At 42.6% G+C, this 21,114-nt stretch overlaps 2 protein-coding genes across 2 annotated transcripts in view; one reads left to right on the plus strand and one right to left on the minus strand.

The window, feature by feature from the left end:
- Positions 1 to 1,736: 1,736 nt before the first annotated feature.
- LOC102795348 (uncharacterized) lies at positions 1,737 to 18,671 on the minus strand. Its single transcript, XM_087832526.1, has 19 exons — positions 18,369 to 18,671; positions 16,606 to 16,686; positions 15,552 to 15,693; positions 15,326 to 15,453; positions 14,788 to 15,023; positions 14,162 to 14,235; positions 13,932 to 14,032; positions 13,593 to 13,819; positions 12,691 to 12,794; positions 9,718 to 9,833; positions 9,087 to 9,322; positions 8,919 to 8,962; positions 8,709 to 8,824; positions 7,280 to 7,515; positions 6,906 to 7,015; positions 5,300 to 5,415; positions 4,701 to 4,936; positions 3,513 to 3,619; positions 1,737 to 3,288 (listed from the first exon to the last, which is right to left on the minus strand). Exons 1-19 carry the CDS (start codon positions 18,583 to 18,585, stop codon positions 2,190 to 2,192), a joined length of 3,726 nt encoding a protein of 1,241 aa, XP_087688652.1. The 5' UTR covers positions 18,586 to 18,671; the 3' UTR covers positions 1,737 to 2,189.
- A 461-nt stretch (positions 18,672 to 19,132) lies between these two features.
- Positions 19,133 to 21,114, plus strand: part of LOC102795061 (uncharacterized) — a 35,452-nt gene continuing 33,470 nt past the window's right edge. The window contains exons 1-2 of the mRNA XM_087832471.1: positions 19,133 to 19,466; positions 20,317 to 20,397. Of these exons, the coding sequence (XP_087688597.1) occupies positions 19,229 to 19,466; positions 20,317 to 20,397 (319 nt within the window). The 5' untranslated portion in view covers positions 19,133 to 19,228. The remainder of the gene's footprint in view (positions 19,467 to 20,316; positions 20,398 to 21,114) is intronic.

Below are 21,114 nucleotides of genomic sequence, written 5' to 3' on the forward strand. Positions count from 1 at the left end.
GGCGTCATAACGGAAAAAAGAAAAGAAAACATAAATCATACAATCATACTCGGTATGGTTTCTTGAAGAAATTTTTTAAGAAGACTTTGACCTTGAGTGCCAACCATGAAGGTCAAGGTAAAAGGGTTTGCTAACCTTCAAGACCTAGTATATTGTTGCAAGGCTTGAAGACTATCTTAAAAAAACAAACAAAAAAAAACGTGGGTAACATAGCGCTGATTTTCAAGTTTGGTGTGACCTTGATCTGATGTTGAGCTGTTATTGGTATCTACCATCACACAACATTTGAAAACTGTGGACACTAGACTGGCTGAGATGGCTGTAGCTCAAATGGTAGAGCAGGTGACCACAAACCATTAACTGGAAGGTTAATGGTTTGATCCCAGTCTTCTCCCATCTGCATGCCAAATATCCTTGGAAATATACTAACCCCGCGTTCATATTCTGATGCATCCATCGGAGTATGAATGTTAGATAGAAAGCACTTCGCATACAGCGTTGAGAAAAAAAAAGAAAAAAAAAAAAGAAGTGCTTGTGTAAGCACTTTGAGTGCTCAGAATAGAAAAGCGCTACATAAGAACCAGTCCATTTACCATTTAGACTGCTAAGGAACACTATATGGATAGTGCTTTTTGTAAAGTATCAGTCCCTAAACTTAAATCTATTGCGATACTATAGTTATCATTAATCCTGGGGTCTACATGTAGTAAAACCAGGACAGCTAGAGTTACAACTATGATTTTTTTTCAGGGGGGTTGTTGACAATGAGATAATGTAATCTTTAGGGCGCAGAGGTACTTTTTTTTTTTAAAAGAATATGTAAATCTAAAAAAAAGTGCAAACAGAGAACAAGATCATCTGAATGTGTATGAAAAATATTTAACATTTCCTGCAGATTAGCATCAATCCATTACTTCCCTCCAAAAGTCACAGAAACACTAATTTCCCTGTACCATTACGCTTTGTTTGTAGTACTGAGTTAAATCTGCACCATGTTCATTCTCAAGAAAAGTAACTAATAACATTTGGTGGAGTACTGATTAGCATGACTTCCGTAAATGCTAGTTATGCTGACACAATAGGTGGAAATGTACCTTTTTTCTCCCATTTTCACAGCTCTGGCAGTTCATGTGTAGACTCAGTCAGTTTTGAAGTCTTTTTGTCCTTCCCCAGTTTCAAAGTAACTGCTGGTCAAGATTTAACAGCTCCAGGTTTGGTGCAGGTTCAGCGCAGTACTGCTAATTAAGCTTCAATGTCCAGGATCTTTCCAAGGACTAAAGGTTCCTCCAGCTCAAATTATATCCAAAAAAAGGGAAGCTAGGCTTTGTTTACCATAGTAACCTTACATTTTAGTTCTTCTAACCTTTGAGTCGCTAACCATTATTTTGTTTTCCTTGATATTCCTTTGCCACATTGCTGCTAGCATATAGCAGCATAAACACGCCTTAATATGCTGAATCTTTGTCAAAAACAAAAAACCATAGTGAAGGAACTTGGAAAATTCGTGGACACTACATGCAAAAAGTTACTTTTAGAACCTGACCAATATTGGAGTTTTAAGAATGATACCGGTAACTGATATTCTAATATCTCAGGTGATATTTTTTATTTTTCATTTGAAACACAAAACATAACATTTGTTATGTGTACTTACTAATGTACTTATTTCTTTATTTTAAATTTTCATTTACTGGCAAATATCTAATACTGGCCAAAAAAGATAACGCCCTACCTGCTTTAAGAGCACTAGTTTTATTGGTAAACACAAAAAATACTCAATATTTACTTTGTTTGTAAACTGAATAACCTTTGGGTCTCAGAGTTTTGGTCTGAACAAATCAAGGCATTCGAAGGCCTCAGCTGATCCTGAGAAGTTGCCTTTCTGACATTGTAAAGAACACTGAATGTAACCATTAGTTTAAGTAAGACTAAAAAAAAGCAGCCCACTGTTGAAAAGTGAAAGAAAATATGGAATAAATGGATGGTACCCTCTTACATTGGTGACGTTATCAGGAACCACTGTCATCCCTTGAACTTCAGCCGCTACCGTCTGGGCCGTCTTGAACACTCACTTTCTAACTATCTAGAAACCTATAAGCTAACTTTCCCCAGAGATCGGTCGGTATTGAGGGTGAGGCACATCTTTCCCCCTCTGGGTCAGTACTGTACACACCCACCACATTTTAGTTTCATTTTTGAGGAGAGGGCATGCCGTCCACCTTAGCATAACTGTCTTCAGTTTCAACCCTACTAAGCTGCTCTGTTTGTTGGTGGTACTTCTTCTTCTGGTGGATCAGCAGGTGTCTTCTCACACAGTGGCCCTGGCTGAAACCTTTCCCACAGTGTGTGCACTTGTAAGGCTTCTCTCCAGTATGGACTCTCATGTGAGTCACCACGTTTGACTTGTGAAAGAACTTCTTGTTGCATTTATCGCAAGCGAACAACCTCTCCCTGCTGTGGTTCTTTGTATGGATCCGTCTGTCTGTGGCTGCCGTGCTACCCGAGTGAAGTGCCACATGTTGAGACAAAGTATCCAGGTGGCGGAAGCGCTTCCCACACACATTGCAGCTGTGTGGCTTCCCCTCCGCATGATTGGTCGGCCGGTGAAGTTTGAGCTTCAACTTGGAAAAGTTTTTTCTGTGTGGCTTATCCACTGCATGGACACGGGACTCATGGTTCTTCAGCACCCACTTCTCAGGGAACGCTTTGTGGCAGGTTCTACATTTGTACGGAGTGTTTCCCTTGTGTCGAGCGAGGTGACCCCTGTAGCCGACGACGGTGAGGAAGGACTTCCCGCAGATGTTGCAGGTGTGCGTTTTCTGGTGAGTCTGAAGATGACTTCTGAGCTGCTCTGCAGACACTGACTGCTCTCCACACACTCCACAGAGCCTTTCTCGCTCGTCCACATGACTCCAGGCGTGTTTGATCAGCATGTTTGTCGACCCACGTAAAATCTGGCAGACTTTACAGGACAGCAGAGCCTCGCTGTTATGAATTAACATTTTCTGCTTTGCCTTCTTTATTCGGATGACTGAATGTTTGACTCGTCGATTCCCTTTCGTCTTCTCGGGTTCACCGTTCACCAGATGATCATTGGTTATGTTTGGTTTCCCATTGGGAAGCCCATCACTCAACTCGTTGTGTTCATAAAGTATTAAAGATTGCAAGGTCGAGAGACCAGTGTACTCCAAACCACCCTCAGATTCCTTCAGCTCCACATCTTTGTGACGTGATGTTGAGCTGTTGGAGAAAATGTTCACTGGATTTTCTTCCGGTTGATGAGGGCTTCTGTGGGAACAGAAATTTAAAGTTTAGGGTTTATTGTTGTTATTAATGACAAACAGTTTACTGGTGAGTTGAGATATTCAAAGTGGTGTCTGTGTAGCATCTTCTAACACCACAGAGCATGAATTGATTGGGAGTGAATGTTTCATAAAAAGCCATCTGTCCAGTTAGACTCTTTCAGCAAACCTCCGACTTTTTAACAATTGGATCTAACAGGTGGTGCTTACCCCATGTGCAGCCCAGTTTGCTCGGTAAAGGACGGAGACTCTTCAGTGCCGTCAACTTTTCTCTGTAGGTCAAGCTTTTTCGCACTAGTTTGGACTCCCTCAGGTGCCTGCGTGAATATCCAAAACATAAAGTCGAATTAGAAAACATTAACCTCTGGTACGTGAGCATACATCAAAATAACTTTTAAGGCCCCATGATTATTTCCATTTGAACCTAGAAGTAAGAATTTTAGAGCTCCCAGTCGTAATTTTCAACTGGAATGTACATCTCAAGTTGAACTAGCCCTGACTTCACAGTCCAAGACATCCGACTTCTGAGGCAAATATAAAACGCATCAGTCACAGAGGCGTAGAGACTAGTAATCACTGGTTGCTAGGGAAAAGTGTACTTTACCTCAGTTGGTTGGTTAGTGGTTGCTAGAAGGTACTTGCTGTTGAGCGGGCAACATTTGCGAAATGAATACTGGAACAAAAATGTCCTACGATTGATTTGGTTGCCAGTAGACCTCACAGAAGGAGCCAACTTGTCTGCAAACACTTGCCAAATATTTGCTAAGTGGTAGTAAAATTGTGAAAGATGTGATGCAAAGAACTGGAGAACATGTGCCTTCAAAGTTGCACCTTATGCAACGTTCGTGGCTCAAGAGTTGGGTGTTCGTCTTGTAATCGGAAGGTTGCCGGTTCAGACAGTCTCGGTCGTTGTGTCCTTGGGCAAGAGACTTCGCCTACCGCCTACTGGTGTTGGCCAGAGGGGCCGATGGCGCGATATGGCAGCCTCGCCTCTGTCAGTCTGCCCCAGGGCAGCTGTGGCTACAACTGTAGCTGCCTCCACCAGTGTATGAATGTGAGAGTGAATGAATAGTGGCATTGTAAAGCGCTTTGAGGGGTCCCGAAAAGCGCTATATAAATGCAATCCATTATTATTATTATTATTAAATTTTTGCCGACTGCAGCATTAAGATGCAACCTTTCCTTTGGAGGTGAATGTTATTAATTTACAGTTTGCATCTTGATTTGCATACCTTTGTAGAATGAAGGACACACATTTAAAGCAGAGAGCAGTGTTACTTCACAGTTTTTGTTGGACTTATTAGACTTTAAGCTCTGATTTTGGTCAATTAATCTATCTAGATCTTTCACAGACATTCTGAAGGACAACACAAATATCTACCCAGTCAGATGCAGTACCTTGAGTCGAACGAAGAGGACAATGTTCCCACTCGCCTTGATGGCTCTGTACAGCTCCTCTGGAGTCAATGGCTCTACTTTTAGAGGCTGCAGTCTCCTGTTCCTGTCAGCTGTGAGGACGTCAAAAGGTTTATCAGCAGCCAGCTGAGGGAAGGTGGACTTCAGCAGTTCCACAAAGTCGGCCTCCTGCAGGCCTCGAGGACACTTCAGGTAATGAAGCGGGTACTTATTATACACTGAGAAAAAACAGAGAAGCTCCAATAGTCAGGCAGGTAGTTATCCATGAGGCAAACACAACGAACAGTATGCTGACTGTACTAACATTAACAAGAAAAAAAGAGACAGCTCACCTTACAAGCTACTGCTGCATTAGGCTCCTACAGATTTTTTTTAATAGATTTGATATAAAACCCTAGTGACAGCCATCCTAAAGGCAACTTTGTCCAACTTTGCCTAATTTTCCAAATCCTGACACTGAAAGTTGAAAACCTAAACAAACACATATCTAAATAATCTAATTTTTAGGTATGGCCCTAAAAATACATACCAGTGCACATTTGTTACAAATCTGAACACAGAATGAGCAGTTTTAAATTTACCTTTAGGTGAAATCACATTGACATCCCAGTCCTGCACAAAGCGGATCCTGAGATCTACATGGGAGCTTGATTGACTAATCCGAGGCCTACCAGGCTTCCTCCTGTCGGACTGATCCCTGGGAAACAATAACATTAAAGACAGACACCACAGCGTTACACTGGCCCCTTTACAGTTATTACCTTTATTTATTTTAATAAGTTGAACAAATGTGAGAAATATTTCCGGAAGCAGTAAAGATTGACTTCAAATTTAAGTCCTGTCACTGCAGCAGAGTAAGACAATGTTCAGTAAGTTTTTTTAATCTGCAAAAAAATACTTTTTTCTTAGACCGAAAAAGTTGGAAAAGCGAGTGTCTCTGAAGGTTCTCAGTCATCCAGGTCATCGTAGTCTCTTTCCAAGCTCCTTAGATTAAGCGAGGTTTCCTCCATCCATCATACATCTTCTACCACTGAACTGAGTTCGAGAAGCTGGAATAGCTGTCTAAGCAGAGCTCCCTGGCTACCTTCTCAACGTCTTCTGGGGGATGCCAGGGTGTTCCCAAACCAGCAGATGGTCATGTGACAAAGGCAGAGATTGCCTTTACAACCATCAAGATCCCAAGACTTCAGCAGCAGGTCCTTGAGCTCCTGAACTGGGCCCATTGTTGAACCACCTTGGAACAGTCTTCGTATCTACCAACCACTCCACACCAAGAACAACCCACAAAAAAGCTGGATAGAGCACGTTTTAATTTTCATCCACACCATCTTCAGCAACTGACTGGCTCAATAAACCCCCCACATTATTTGGTCCATTTTGGCTGGTGTGGTGGAGGACACCAAGGAACAAGGTCGTGTTGACTGGAGCATTAAAGTACCCCAACAAAGATGCACAGGAATACTGACAATATTTTTCCAACTCACTGTCAGTGATTGTACATCAGTGAATACCACAACTTTTCTAAATATGACAGAACTGGAGACTAAAAAGTGCACCCTTCCACAGGTATGTTTTCTATGGCCTACTGGGTAACACCAAGGTCCAGGGAACCTCCATGTGAAGATACCACCTCAACTTTGAAATCTAGGGGCCTTTTTATACCTGCTGTGTGGTAGACCGGAATCAGGATATGTTATTAATCCCTAAGGAACTTATGTAAAATTATGACAAAGCTGACATCAAATTGATATACCAGCTGCTGTCACTAGGCCTAGCTGTACTGCTGCCGCTCCAGGGTTGAAATGTTGGTTTTTACTTTTGTTTTAATGATAAATCAATAGTGAAGCTCAAAATCACAGATTATACAGAGCGAGATCCTGCAACACAGTGTTGACATTATCTGAGTGAGGACACCAAAACAAAACAGCCGCCTCCTGTGCCGTAACATTGAGCATAAATGGATTCGGCTGGGTGACGACATCACTGGCGGCACTTGCAGCGACCAACCTGGCAGTATGCTGGTGCCTTGAAGTGCAGCAGCTTTCAGTGACAGTCTTGTTTCTTCAGTTACTACCTAACACTCACGACCACATGCGAGTTTGAAGGTTCAAGCATCATCACACGTATGTTCCAGTCTCTTTATAGATTTCTATTGAACGGCTAAGACTGATAGTTTGACCGACTCACCTTCCATGCATCACAGTTTGTTCAGGTAAAAATGACGACTCTGTAGCTGTGTCCACTTTTTTCTGCAGGTGTTCAAGCTTCCTCGCACCAACCTGGACTTTCTCTGGTGCCTGAAAGAGTTTCGTAATAAAATAAATAAATAAATAAATAAAAAATAATAATTAAAAAAAAAAAAAAGAAAAAAAAAAATCACAAAATGTCTTTGCTTCAGCAGAAAACAGTCTTCAATGCATAATAAGGGCATCCACATTTAGTTTCACTTTTGTACCAGAGAGCAATGTTCTACTTGCTGTACATGTTGTTTGTGTAGTTTCTTTAAAGGTTTCTGGATAATGTCGAGTAGGAGTATTTTAAAATGTAGTGAGTCACAATACCTTCAGTCGAATGAAGAGGGTATTGATCCTTGATGAATCAATGGCCTTGTAGACCTGCTCTGGAGTCAGTGACTCCACATTCAGAGGTTGCAGTTTCCTGTTTTTGTCAACCGTGAGGATGTCAAAAGGTATGTTAGCAGCCAGCTGAGGGAAGGTGGACCTCAGCAGTTCCAGAAAGTCGTCCTCCTGCAGGCTGCGGTGACACCGCAGTTTGTGAAGTGGGTAGTTCTGAAATACTAAGAGGAAAGAGAAAAATCAATCCACTCAGTCACAGCTTGTTCAGTTATCCATGACGTGTACAACACATAACTAAAAACAGTAAAGATGCTGGGAAGCTTTTTGGCTGCTTTATTGTTATTGAACTGAAGCAAACAACCATAGTCAGGGCTCTTATGAAAATGTTAAATCAAACTTTTTGTTACGGCCCTAGCAGGGCCTCCTCCTGAAGGTGCCTGAGTGGGAGTGTCCTTAAATCGCTTCTGCCTGAGGTGCCACCTTTCCCTTTTCCACAGCTGACTTTCGTCAGTAATTAAAAGTATTTAATCCCAGGGAAAGGTGAGCTCTGGGCCAGAGTGCCATGTGAGTGTTTGCAGCTAGTGAGCTGCTCTCTTTCTTTTTGGCTTACGTTTTAAGAAAAGGAGACAAAAAGGCATAAGGGTTAAATTAAAGAGTTTTTATTAAAATTCCTATCAAACTCAACTAAAAGAGACGGACAAGCCGCTATCACCATTTAAGGAAAACAAACCAAACTCAAGCGTTGGTCAATAATTTTGGTTTGTTTTCCTTAAATGGTGATAGCGGCTTGTCCGTCTCTTTTAGTTGAGTTTGATAGGAATTTTAATAAAAACTCTTTAATTTAACCCTTATGCCTTTTTGTCTCCTTTTTCTGACCCGGACACTTTTTTGTTACCTCCCCCTCACCGCCTAGACCCCTCAGGGGAACGTAACACTTTTTTATTTCTCATTCATGTTTTACAGGTTCAACCCACTCTGCTGGTCTCTAAAGACTGTTTCATTTCCAAAGACTAGACAAGTCAAGACCACGGTAATTCCTGCCCCGCAGGGAAGGAGTATGTAATCGGCTCAGTTTGTCTGCCTGTCTGTTAGCAGTCTAGCATCCACAGTAGACCCATGAGTACCTAGGGTGGCTAACCATTAGACCTTCATGGTTACTGCCCAAAGTCAGAGTTGACATTGAAAGAAAATTTCACAAAACCATTTCGAATAATATACAATATGCAGTACTTGTCATAGACCACACCATGCCGTGTCACCACAGCACAAGGAATAAAGTTAATTATTTACATTTACATTTTTAAAGACGGGCAGAAGACAATAGCTCTGCTGTCTGCTAGCATCCACAAGCTTGCTGTGTATGGATGGCAACTGAAGCCGTTTCTGGACACACAAGTAACAGCTGTGCATTTACCTTGGGGTGCGACCACCTCCATCTGAGAGTCCTCCAGGATGCAGATCTTCAGATCTACGTGGGAGTCTGATCGACTGAGCTGAGGCTTGCCCAGGTTCTTCTTGTCAGACTGAACTCTGGGACACAATAACATTAGTGATGGAGATCAGGCAATAAAACGAGAGATTAAATTGCTTAATGAGCAGCTGAGGCTTGTTAACATTAACTCACCTGGTGTCCAGTCTGGTTGGATTTGGGGTGGACGGACCGGCTCCCTGTTCCCCCAGAAGGTAAAAACAAAAAAGGTTTGTATCTTAAGTGTTTCCACCAAAAACAGCAACACTGTCCTTATTTTTATGACCGACAGATCAAATGCTTGGTCTCAAGTTTACACGGTACCTTCAGTCGGACGAAGAGAGTAGTGTTTCTCCTTAAGGTGATGGCTCTGTGGATCTCCGCCGGTGTCAGCGTGTCCACACTCAGCGGCTGCAGTACCCGGCTTTTGTCAGCAGTGAGGATGTCAAAAGGTTTACCTGCAGCCAGCTGAGGGATGGAAGACCTCAGCTGGTCCAGGAAATCAGCTTCCTGTAGATCATAAGGACACCGCAGCTCCTGAATGCGGCTTTTCAGAAACACTGGGAACACAAAAGCCAAGTAGGTAAGAGTCTGAACTAATAACACGAGTTACAGAGGATATACTGCTGCTGTAGCTTGTGCTGGTCACAGTCACAGCCGGTGATTACCGAGAACAATCTAAAAGGTTCACAGTTATATATCAGTTACAGTCATTTGGTTTAAAATGATCCATTGTTATTTGAGGCGAAATTTCTTTAAATATGATGAATACGTTCACATGACTCAGACCCGTGTGTTGATTTTGTACAAGCCTGCAGGCACTCACAGAGCCTCTTTATAGACAGACTGTTAACATTTCAGAGTCTCAGCAGAAAAGCTTCCAGAGAGACACAAACTGTCTCACCTCATACAGGAACTGGAGATGTGACCTCAGAGCTAAAAGCTTTAAATTTACCTTGGGGTGTGAGCACCTCCATCAGAGGGTCCTCCAGGATCCGGACCCTGAAATCCACATGTGTGAATGGCTCACTGAGCTCAGATTTGGTAGGTTTCCTCCTAGCAGACTGTACTCTGAGACACAACACAAACAAGGAATATAAATTAAAGGTGAAAATCAGGAGATGAAAGAGAAGCTTAAACCGAAAAGTTTTCACATGTGGCAGCTGATGATTACTGGATACTTGTGTCTAATTATGAAGAGGGAATGACGGGGTCGTTATGGTTTAACAAACTGAGATGAACTACTAGACATGACATATCACACTGTCTTGTAGGGCTGTTCGATGTAACGATATATATCGGATGACGATATAAAAATATCTACCGTTTCATTTTACGCTATCGTTTGTTTCGTGGTGTCGCAAAATAAACTGTTTACGGCAATATTTTTTCATCGTTTTGATGGTCACTGTAGTGGCTATATTAATTTCTTAGAGTTCTCTCTTTCTCTTATATTTAATATAACCACACTACGGACGGACAAGCGCCTGTTTTTATGCGTTGTCGTTAGCAACAACGACGGTAAAACCATCGCATGTCCGCTTGTTTGTTATCCACGTAAACCTTTCACAATAAAGCTCAAGATCCTGTTGAGACTTTTCAAAATAAACTGAATCACGTGTAAGAGAATGCAGAGTGTTTACGGATGAGAATTAAAAAAGAGCCGCCAGGTGCTAAAAAATAAACCTTAGACTCAAACGTCAGAACAGGCTTTTCCCCGCAGCACGCCGTGTAATAAATACGGCGCCCGTTACAACTTATGACTAAAAATGTATTGTTTCATGCACCAGTTAAAACACTCGACTCCAGCTACACGACGCCCAGCTGGAAACACTTCACGCAGGTCGAGCTGCCCGAGATTCACAGAATTTACAGAAAATGTAAAATTTTTGTGATTTATATTGTTTTTTTTTTTTTTTTTTTTTTTTTTTTTTTTTTTTTTTTCCTTGCCTGTCCCGTTTGGCTCTTTTGCCATCAGAATTATTGTCTAAAGGCGAAGAAAGATGCCCAACGGATTTTCTTTACCAAATTGACCATCCCAGCTTTGCCGTAATGGTCCATTTGATTCACCTTTTATTCTTTATTTTGCTTCTGCGGTCTGCTTCTCCCCACCGCAGGGAAAAAGGGTAACACAACCTGGGTCTGGGTGCAGTTCCCCCCTCCAGGGGCAAGGGTACCTAGACCCGGTTTGTAGAGTACGCTTGGGGAGTGTGATTGTGTGTACAGCGTCTCTTTATGTCTGTCTCCACGTTGGTTAAGTGTGGAGTAAGTGCATATGAGAGCATGAGGGTGGGAATGGATGTTTGTATCTGTGTGTGCCTGTATGTCTGTGTCTATATGTCAGGTTGGGTATCAGACGCCACCTCTCTGAGGACAGCTCAGGCCCTCCAAGGTTTGGAGGCCTATCTCCCCCCACCACTTCCCCTGCCGGGGGCGGACTCCCTCAGACATCGGTGCGTTGGTGGTTCTTTGTGTCCGGGGGTGGGCGTCCGGGTGCACACCGGCTCACTCCTTGGCGGCTGCTTATCGGGGCCTGGAGCCTGGGGCTCGCTTGGGCCACTTCGGAGGTGGGGTGCCCCCGGCCTCTCGGCCTGGGGCTCGGTCACTCAGGCACAGCTGGCTGCCGGCGGAGCTCACGGGCACGTCGCTGCAACCCCCCCTGGCTTCTGCTCCGTGGCTGCTGGGTGACCCCTCATCTGGGACTCTCCTCAGCTCTTTCTGGGACAGTGGCACGGCTGCCCCTCTGTTGGTCTTCCTTGGTCTCTTGTGTTCTGGGGGCCTCTGGATGTCTGGAGTTTTGATCTCCTCCATACCTGCTTCATGCCCTGGAGGACGGGGCAGTGGCCCCCCACACCCTCTAGCAGATCATTACATGAGGGAACCTTTTAAGAAAACAAGCGCGTCCATGCTCACAGGTGTACACACGGGTGATCACACACACAAACTACACCCTTTTTGGCTCCTACCTCAATGCACACTGTGCTGTCGATCTTACGTGCTGCACAATAATGTTTAATATTTAGTATTTACTGTCATATTCCCATATATCATTGTGATGTTGTTTATTGTATTACTCTCGTTTTCTTCTGCTTGTTTTCTTTTTTCTTTCTCAACAGGTGATCCAGGTGATCGATACATGTATTTTTTTTCTTTTTTTTTTTTTTTTTTTGCTTATTCTGTTTTTTGCCCTTTTCCCCCGTCCCTCTTCTCAACTGTTTTTCTTTCCCTCTTTCTTTCTCCCTTTTCTTTCCCCCAGTCAAGTCTGTCCCGTATTCAGCAAGTGAAAATAAAATAAAGAATAAAAGGTGATTTATATTGTTATCGGGACGATAGATGTCTAACATCGGGATATAAGATTTTGGTCATATCGCACAGCCCTACTGTCTCGTTATGCATTTTACTTAAAGGAAAGCAGAGGTTTTGGCAGTTTGATGGTTCGCAGCATTCACGTGTGTGTTAACAGAATGCTGAGGAGGAAAAACATCAGCAACGATCTTAGAGAAGAAACTGTATCTGCGAGAAAAAATAGTTACCAAAGAATCTAACATCCATCATTCTGCTTCATTTTCTACAGTGGAAACATTCAAAGCAGCTGACGATCTTCTCAGGAGTGAATGCCTCAGCAAATTCACCACAAGGTCAGACTGTGCAATGCTCGGAGAAACTACAGGAAACCAAAAAGCTCCATCTCAGACTCCCAAGGGCCTCAGTCAGCATGTTAAAGTTCACACACACCTCATACCAAGAGTCGGCACAGTGGGGTGATGATTTGGCCACTTTGCAGTCACCAGAGTCAAGTGCAGACCACAGCCTGACTGAATTTGTTTTTCATCCTGTCTTGATATGCAAAACCTTAAAATTAGGCTTTTACAGATCTGTTTGCTATGGCTGACTAGCCAATATTTATTATAGTCAGGTTTTGACTTACCTGGGTTTCTTTCTGGTTGGTTTTAGGGTCAATGGAAGAGTTTCAGCTAAAACATCTCCTACACTCAGGAACTGTTTCGCTGAGGCTTGAAGCTCCTCCGACGGCTACAGAAGAAAGAAAAGATTTAGTGGTGTACTGTTGGTCTGTGTAGTTAAATGCAAATGTACTGAGAGGACAAACTGACTTTAACTTAAGAAAACACCAGCAACAAATGGTAAATGGCCTGTATTTGTATAGCGCTTTTACTAGTCCCGCCTAGGGACCCCAAAGCGCTTTACACGTCCAGTCATCCACAAGAAAAACCAAAAGCACACAAAACACAAATAGAAAGAAACAGATTTCCAAAAGCACAAGAGAAGTGTTTTTGGGGAGACAATAACCCGACGGACCAGTTGCAGGAACCCAAAACATGCTAGGTGTGTTTTATCATGATTCATTTAATACTGATGATGGATTTTTAGGCTAATAGTCAGGCTAACACACTTAACTCTCATCTTTTCTTTCCTCACAAACCGATAGATCCTCCACTTCTTTTAAGTGTCTCCCAGTGCAGTTCTTAGCATATTTTGGTTCCTGCAACTGGTCCGTCAGGTTATTGTCTCCCCAGAAACACTTCCCTTGTGCATTTGGAAATTTGATTTTTCCTATTTCTGTTTTAGTTTTTTCTATTTCTGTGTGTTTTGCAGCGTTTTTCTTATTGCTGGTGTTTTCTTAAGTTGCAGTCCATTTGGCCTCTCAGGGCCACCGTACAAATGGCACTCCTGACTGGTCACACGTGGAGTTTTACAACCTATTTAAATGCTCAAGATTCTCAGAAAACACAAAGACAGACAATAAACCAGATTATTTCTTTGTCTGCTAAGATTTTTTAGTAGCAGACAAAGGTCTTTGTGAATCAGCACCTTCAGTCGGATGTAGAGCGTAGAAGTCCTCGTAACCCTCTCCACCTCCTCCGTCGTCAGTGACCGTACTTTCAGAGGCTTCAGTTTTCTGCTTTTGTCAGTCACAAAGAAGTCAAAAGGTTCATCGGCAGTCAGCTGAGGGAAGGTGGACCTCAGCAGGTCCACGAAGTCAGCTTCCTGTAGACCCCGAGGGCACATTAGCTCATGAAGCGGGCACATCTGATACACTGAAAAACAAGGAACACACATGGACAGGCTTTTATTATTTAACTTCACAGTCACAAAGACACACAGTTTTTCCAAAGAGACACCAAACTGGAGGTTTTTTTTTGGGCGCACCTCTGGCTGAGAGCACGTCAGATTTCATTTTACCCAGGATGCGGATTCTGATCTTTACATGCGTCTGTGTTTTCCTGAACCCAGGTCTGCCCGCCCTCTTCCTGAAAGAGTAAAGAAGTCAAAAACACCATTATAACAAATAATTTAGCCTTTTATATACGATGTATCTGTTTGTTTTTGTCCTCTATATTTACTGGTTATTTACAGCAGCGTTTGAAAACTTGAGGTACCTCATGTGCTCAGCAGCATCTTTATTTCCGTGCAATGGCTGAAGCTCCTCTTCAGCTTCTAAACTCTGCTGATTCTGAAATAAAGATGTTTTGACAGTTTTTTTTAAGAAAAATGGCACAAAAACAAGTCAGACTACAGGACTGTTCACGATTCTTTGAGAAGATCCCAACTAGACTGGCTGGATTGCAGCCCCACATCATGACAGAGCCTCCACTGTGTTCTTCAGATGGCTGTGGATGCTCACTGTTGTATCTCACCACACACCATGCTGAGATATGACACTTTTTTTTTTACAGCTCTTCAGGAATCACCTTGTTGGCGCAAAAATGCTTTACTTTTGGCATTTTTCATAGATTCATTTAATAAAACTAAAGAAATGAAAACAAACTGTGCTTTTGAAACAGACTGCTGGTAATGAATAGCCTGCAGATCTATTTTAAAACTGATTCTACGCCAAGTCCTCTGTTCTGTGTAGACACAACACTGGTTCATCCTTTGAGTTTGAGCCTTTTTATTCTTGAATGATTCATTCTCCAAAAGACACCATCAGAGCAACGAGCAAAGTCAAGAACATAGTTTACAGGAAGTTAACTCCAGCGAGGGCGTCACACATTAGGCACCTTACCTTCAGGCGGATGTAGAGGGCAGAATTCCCATTTGCCCTGATGGTCCTCTCGATCGCCTCCGGAGTCCACAAGTCTATTTTCAGAGGCTGCAGCTTTCTGGTGTTGTCAGTTATAAAAACGTCAAAGGGTTCATCAGCAGCCAGCTGGGGGAAGGTTGACCTAAGCAGATGCAGGAAGTCGGCCTCCTGAAGGCCACGACGACACTGCAGCTCATGAAGTGGGTACTTCTGAAACACTGTGATGCAGAGGGAAAGACAAGTTTTTATCTAGACTGCAGGAAAAGCTTCACCCACAGACTACAGGCTTTGATTAAAAACAAAAAACATGACTTTTTATTCATTCCTGTGCTTTAGCTGTATTTTACAAATGCTCCAAATAAGCTGAAATACATTATGAGGTATCTGCAGCCGTCACATTGCCCATAAAACTCCATGTCCTCAGTTTAAAATCATATGGGAAAAAACATCCAGAGTAAAATCCAAACCCTTAAAGATGCAACAGTAATGGTTCATTTATTTACATTTTTCTCACACTCACCCCTCTTTGAAAGCACGTCGATCATTGAGTCCAGGATGCGGATCCTGAGGTCCACGAAACTCTGCGTTTCACTGATCCAAGGTCTGTCTGCTCTCCGTCTGTCAGTCTGAACCGTGGAAGGCACGAGGCTAAAAAAGGAAAAGAACAAAATAACATCAAGATCAGCAGATGAGTCATAAATGTTACAACAGCACACGCACACACAGAGCGGTGTCTGTACACTTACAGTGTGTCTGTATCTTGTAACCGTGGTGCTGCTTCATAACATTGCGGTGCCATCTCCTCCTCCTCCTCATCTTCATGTTCGTCTTCCTCCATTTGTTCCTCACTGTAGCCTGAGAATCCCAGGCTTTGGCTGTCCTCCACCCCTGGAAACAAATTCAAAGTTTATTTATTTAGTTTTCCCACATGACAGCATTTATCATACAAATGTGCAACCATGAATAAACAACAGTTAACATGCCGCGTCAGGAAGAGGAAGAAACACTATTACTTAAATTCTCGTCTTCAAATTTTGTTTGCTGTTAAAAAAAACAATAATTATATGAGGCTCCAACGAACACTTCTATCACTTCTTAGTCTGCCAATCTTTCTGATATTCAACGTTTTCAAGCTGTACTTAAGATAATGTCCACATTTGTCTGAGTTTATCAGCAACAACAGCAACACTTCTCAAAAAAAAACCAACCTACAAGGGTCACAGAACCGCAGTTTTAAGAGCTTTGAACCAACCATTATCTGAACATTAAAGCAGTTCTGTAGGACGGTTAATTACACTCTCCCCTTCAGTGCGTGAACATGTGATTACAACTGAAACTGTCCATTGACTGGGGTCAAATTGCAGTCAAATATTTTTCACCTGAACGCTAAAAAACTCCAAATGTTTGACTCTATCAGTCTTATGTCTCAAATTTGGGAAGTTTTGTTGTTTCTGAAATTCAGCTTCAAATTAAGCTCAGTTAATTCACTTATTACTACGAGAAAAATACTGGAAGGTTATAATGCCCAACAAACTGTTCATTACAGCAATGCATTTGACAAAGTCAAATAAAAAGTACCAAATGACATAAACAGAAACAACGGGGTCCCAGAGTGAATCCCTGCAGTACACCACATCTAATTTGAACTGCATTTATACAAACAAACATCAGTGTTTTTAAAGAAAGAAAGAAAGAAAGAAAAGATAATAACATCTCTTATGTTTCTGTGTATCTTGATCCATTACAAATATAAATATGATGACTTTGTTTACGTATATCAAAGTAGGTTAAAAGTCATACTCGGCTCATATTTCTGCTGCTCCTGATCTTCTGGTAGTCGACCTCCTCCAGCCTCACAAAGGGAAAACTGCTGCTGGTCATCTGCACCATAGAAGCATTTTAGTGTTATTAAGTAATAAAGCAAAACAATCAAAAAAAAAAAGATTTCCCGTCAGAATTATTCTTATTCTTATGATCTGTCAGATCTGATGATTCTAATGATACTGCTGATTAACGAGCAACCTGTTTCATTCTCTTGAGTGACAGCAGTAGATGAGTTAAGCTTTAGATTCATCTGATTTACATGTAAACAAACTGCAGACTCCAGGATTCCCACATTCAAATAGCTTTCACATATGGCAGCTATTTGGTGTCCATACAGGCTTTTGCGTTCCTGCAGGTGTTTCCAGGGGAAAGTCCTTTTCTTACACTTGCAGGTGTCCCCAGTAGTGTAGTGGTGTCTACATCGGCCTAATACGCCAAAGATTCCCAGTATGATCCCAGGAGGAGACAAAAGTCTCTTTATATTTGTGTAAAATCAGCCAAATCAAAGCACATGGAGCTACCTGTTGTTTCAACCCCTTGTGGATATAGCCAGAATGGTCAGGTCCAACTTACCCTCTGACAATAAAATGTATGTAAGTGGAACTGTTATTAGCAAATGCGTGGACAAAACTTATTACACTATTACACAAACTACATACACGGAACAACCCTTGGACACAGGCCAGCTGACAACCACTTAGCAACAACTGGTTCCTAGGGAAACATGACTGTTCCTCGGTAGGTTGCTAGAGGTTCTTGAGTGACACAAGTCCTTTTTAACCAAGTTGTTTCTTATTGGCTGCCCCTCGCAGAGACTTGAAGGCTAGAGAGCACATATAAGGATATCCCGTTTCATGACATAGGCCAGATCCAAACATAGACAGCTGTAAAAAAAAATTAAATATATGAGGGATATGTTCTAAAAAGTGGGTGTCTACAAAAAAATAAATAAAGGACTGTGATTATTAGCAAGAGAAGTCAATGCTTATTTGAAGGTTCGCAAAGACATTAATGTGAAGATGAACGACGAAGTCAAAACAAACACCCCCGCCCCCCCCCCCCCAAAAAGGTTACGGTTAATATCTAAACATTATATACGTTGGGAGCTTAAAACGGCTGGTTTCACAGCACAGCTGTGTGTTAACTATAGCACAGTATTTTTTATAGTTGATTTAAATAAATTTCAATAGAAACAGTCATGGCAAGCGCTGTAAAATCGCACCACAGCGCTTGAACAAACACCGTTGTGTGTCCATGTAGCCGGCAGGCCGCCATCTTTGTTTTGATTCGGGAACAGCGGCGCAACTTGGGAAACGATTTAAAATGTTTATTTAAATCCGTCACTAGGATGGGTTTTTTAAGTCCCGACGACTCTGTGACTCTGTCATGATTCTAGTGGGAGTTTTATAGCAGCTGTAGCTGACTTTAAACGACATTTCAAGGTTTTAAAAGCCCATCGGATTTCACTTAAAGAGAAAGCAACGGCTAGCTCTGTGACATTACCACGAGCCAATAAAAACTTAAAATTCTGAAATATGACATGGCTCAGGGGTGTTACATGTATACCAAATTAAGGAGTGTTATAATCAGGTTTTGAGATGAATACTCGAATGTCAATGGGCTTCACGTCAAGCAAAGAAATATTAAATTAGTGTTTTGTAAACGGGGTTCGTCATTACGCGAGCTCTCGCTCTCTCCGCAGGAAACAACACACTGTTCTGTTATCCACACACACAGACCTAAAGCCTCTAACTTGACTTCAGGCTGCAGGAGCTCCAGCAATCTCCTCTGCCGGTCAATCTCCTGCCTGAAACCCACAGCCTCCTCCTCGTAGTCGGCTACAGTCTTCTCCACCACCGCTAAGATCTCCCGGGCGGCCAAGGTGAGCTTCTCGGCGATGACTCCTCTCAGCATGTCGGTTTTGGACGTATTGGGGTCGGATGAGTCCGGCTCCATGGTGGGGCTCCGTGGGTCCCGCTCACTTCTTTACCGGAGACGAAACAATTAACGCGCGTGGGGGAACGTGCGGTACGGATGTTACACTACAGGCGACGTACAACAGCAAATGCTGCCCGGGTGGAAACATGAACCACAAACGAGAAAAATACCATACTAAATTTTTTAATTTTTTAAAAAATATTTTTATAAATAATATTCCTGCATACTCTACAGAAAGTGGAGCAATATAATTACAATAAAGTTACAATTAGGCAACAGGAAAACACAGGGGCGACAGTTTTTTAAGTAACCCTCAGAGCACAATCTACATGTATCATGATTTCTACCTATTATATGTATTAAAACCTGCTGTTATTGTGATGGAAATGCAGTTAGAGTGCCAAATAAATCTAAATGGGTTTTTTGGGCGGCGGCGGCGGCGGGGGGTGTCTTCTTTTTTCATAAATACTGATATAATTATAAGTGTGATAGTCTATTACTGTGCTATGTGTCATTTTCTCCTAGGATGGTGTTTCCTTTGATGTTTCCAGCCGGACAACATTTGCGCGTTCACTAGCTCGGTAAAAAACTTCTAGGGTTAAACATCCGACAGAAACATTTTCCCACGCGGGAAAAAAGAAATTATTTCACGAGCGACTCGATGATGATGACGATGGTGCAGAGCTGGGACAGCGAGCCAGACATCGCTAATATGTCCAAGAGCGACATACTGAGAGGAATCATCACTGACAAACTGAGCACAGCCGCTCGGGAGATCTTATCGGTGGTGGAGCAGACTGTAGCCGACTATGAGGAGGAGGCTGCGGGCTTCAGGCAGGAGCTCGACCGGCAGAAGAGACTGCTGGAGCTCCTGCAGCCTGAGATAAAGCAGGAGGCAGGTCGGTGTTTTAGCCCCTGTAACATTTATTGAAGTGCTTTGAAGCACTCAGCGGTCACTATATTAGGTACACTCTTTCATCTTCTCGTTAATGCAAACAACAAATGAGCCAATCACATAGCAGCAACTTGATGTCTTCAAATGGCCAAGACGACCTACAGTAGCTCAAAATGAGAATCCGAGTGAGAAAGAAAGGTCTTTGGTGCCAGACTGGCCTGTCTGCTGGGATTTTCCCACGCAACCATATCTAGGGTTTACAGAGGTTGGCCTGAAACTGACGATACGTCGTTTTTTGTACCTTTCGTTTGTTTCGTAGGGTCGCAAAATAAACTGTGTACGCCAATATTTCTTCATGGTTTTGATGGTCACTGTAGTGGCTATATTAATTCCTTAGAGTTCTCTCTTTCTCTTGTGATTAATATGATCACACACATCAAACGAAAATGTTTTTTCATTTCTAGTTTTCGTTATTTCGTTAGTTTTCGTTAACGATAATAACCTTGCTCCGCACCTAGTGTGGCTCAACTGGCTCCAGCAGATCCCAGGAAAAACGTTGGAGATCTCTGTCCAGAAGACTGCAGTCCTAGAAACAGCTAAGATACTGCTTAGGACCCTCAACCTCCAAAGCGTCTGGTATAGGACCCAAGCTCAAAGGATATGTGCCACAAAGAATTAAAGCAATTAGGTACTAGCAAGGTGTACCTAATAAAGTGTCTGGTCAGTGTATAAAAGTACAGGATACTCATCAACTTGATGCAGATCTTAACATTGCTAGAAACTTTTTTTTCATTTATCTTCTATCATGTCACATTTGGTTTTTCTAAAATTTAACATTAAACATACTTTTGCAGACGACCAGCAGCTGTTTTCCATCTGTGAAGATGGAGGTGGTCCATTACTGGATGATCAGGAGCAGGACAAATATGAGCTGAGTAAGAAGCTACTTTGAAATACATGAATAAAGTTCAGTTCTAGACAGGGCTGCTGTTTCATGTCTCTGATGTATTATCAGTAGACAAGTCTAATGAAAACATTTCATTGATAATTATGTGATAAACCAGGGGTAGGCAACTGCAGTCCTTAAATGCCAGTGTCCTGCAGGTTTTAGATATCACCCTGGGTCAATACACCTGAATCAGATAATTAGTTTATTACGAGGCCTCAGTAGAACTTAGAGACATGTTGAGGAAGTAATTTAGGAGGTATTGTTTTTTTCTTTTTTTTCTCTTTTTTTTCTCCTTTCTTTTTCTTTTTTTTTCTTTTCTCCTCTGTGAGCACCCGTGTGTACACCTGTGAGCATCAACGCACTTGTATTTAAAAGGTTCCTTCATGTAATGATCTGCTAGAGGGTGTGGGGAGACACAGCCCAGTCCTCCAGGGCATAAAGCAGGTATGGAGGAGATCAAAACTCCAGACATCCAGAGGCCCTCAGAGCACAAGAGACCAAGGAAGACCAACAGAGGGGCAGCTGCGCCACTATCCCAGAAAGAGCTGGGGAGAGCCCCAGATGAGGGGTCACTCAGCAGCCGCGGAGCAGAAGCCAGGGGGGGTTGCAGTGATGTGCCCGTGAGCTCCACCGACAGCCAGCTGTGCCAGAGTGACTGAGCCCCAGGCCCCTGGAGGGGGAAACTGCACCCAGACCCAGTAGT

Source organism: Neolamprologus brichardi, chromosome 3 (assembly GCF_056152115.1).
Source record: "Neolamprologus brichardi isolate AB-2024 chromosome 3, ASM5615211v1, whole genome shotgun sequence".
NCBI lineage: Eukaryota > Metazoa > Chordata > Actinopteri > Cichliformes > Cichlidae > Neolamprologus > Neolamprologus brichardi.